This window comes from Brassica oleracea, chromosome C3 (genome assembly GCF_000695525.1).
Source record: "Brassica oleracea var. oleracea cultivar TO1000 chromosome C3, BOL, whole genome shotgun sequence".
Lineage (NCBI taxonomy): Eukaryota > Viridiplantae > Streptophyta > Magnoliopsida > Brassicales > Brassicaceae > Brassica > Brassica oleracea.
This window is the reverse complement of record NC_027750.1, coordinates 38,455,450-38,457,014: the sequence shown is the minus strand read 5'-3', so window position 1 is coordinate 38,457,014 and position 1,565 is coordinate 38,455,450. Positions and strand designations below refer to the sequence as shown.

At 45.8% G+C, this 1,565-nt stretch overlaps 1 protein-coding gene across 1 annotated transcript; it reads left to right on the top strand.

Annotated features, from left to right (window-relative positions):
* The first annotated feature begins 431 nt into the window (after positions 1-431).
* Positions 432-1,305, top strand: LOC106330566. The gene is made up of 3 exons (XM_013769012.1): positions 432-563; positions 648-827; positions 922-1,305. Exons 1-3 carry the CDS (start codon positions 432-434, stop codon positions 1,303-1,305), a joined length of 696 nt encoding a protein of 231 aa, XP_013624466.1.
* The last annotated feature ends 260 nt before the right edge of the window (positions 1,306-1,565 follow it).

Here is a 1,565-nt window from a genome sequence, read left to right as displayed (position 1 = left end):
TCAACAAGGCTGCTGTTAATGGGTTGATTGGATACCATCCTCAATGTAAGGAGGTCAAATCTGTCTCACTTAAGTTTTTGCCGATGACATCGTCGTTTTCACCAATGGCACCCCGGTATCTCTGCGTCACACTGTGCTTGTGTTTGCGGAATTTGGAAACATGCCGGGACTGAGGATCAATATCACCAAATCTAAGGTCTTTGCGGTAGGAAGAGGGAAAGTATTGCTTCACAATGAGGCAGGTGCAACTGGCCTGTCTGTTCCTGCACTACCCATCAGATTACCTAGGCCTACCACTTACTTCGAAGATCATGTCGAGGAGTGATTATGAGCCACTTATTTCAAAGATACGAAACCGCTTTCTTTCTTGGACGAGTAAGGCTTTATCCTATGCGGGGCGTTTACTTATGATCAAGTCAGTTATAGCGAGTATGACAAACTTTTGGTGTGCTGCGATCTGCCTCCCACAAGCGTGTGTTGATGAGATAGAAAATATGTGCTCTGACTTCTTGTGGAGTGGAAATCCTAATATTACTTCTGAGGCCAAGGTTGCTTGGGAGGAGGTGTGTTATCCTTATGTGTAAGGAGAGCTAGGTATCAGACGTGTGACAGAAGTTAGTACAGTGTTTATGTTGGAGCTCATCTAGCGGTTCTTTTCCTGTTCCACCTCCTTATGGGGCACATGGGTGAGACAGTACCTTCTTCGTGGTGAGACCTTTTGGGACGCAAGGGATACGGGACAAGGCTCGTTGCTATGGAGGAAGTTGTTGAGACTTAAAGCCTTAGAAAAGCAACTTATCAGGATGGATATCAGAGACGGCTGTACGGTGAGATTCTGGACGGATTTGTGGCACCAAAATGGCAGATTAAAAGAGCTCACTGGATAAAAGAATCTGCGATGTGTTATTTGTTGGTGTCTAGAGGTTCCGCAACTGTCGTGACATTCACATTCAAGAAGTAGTCGAGGATGTTGTTCGTTTTCCTCTTTCTCTCGTTGCAACAGAAGATGATGGTGTTTCTTGGAAGCGGGGTGCTGGTGACTATAGTGATCATTTTGTAGCAGCGGAAACTTGGCATCAACTCCGAGAACGCAAGACTGAAGTCTTTTGGCATAAGTTAGTCTGGTTCCCTCAGGGGGTACCTCGCTATGCTTTCATCACGGGGCTGGCCGTGCGAGACAGGCTTGCAACAGGTTACCGTACACACCAATGGGGGAAACGTAGTTCTGTCTTTACTGTGGAGAACCGGATGAGACGCGAGACCACATTTTCTTTGCATGTCCCTTTACATTCACACTCTGGTTAAGGGTAATAGGGAACCTCTTTGGTACTGACCCTGACCCTGATTGGAACACAACACTCATGCGTTTGTCAACAGGAACGTTTGATACACTTTCTTTTATTCTGCTGAGACTGGCTCTGCAGACCAATATATATTATATTTGGCGTGAACACAACGACATGAGGCATAATGGTGGAGCCAAATCGGTAGATCTACTTGCTCAGGTGATTGATAAGGCGGTAAGCAGGATCACTTCTCTAAAATATATGCTGAAGCTGATATCA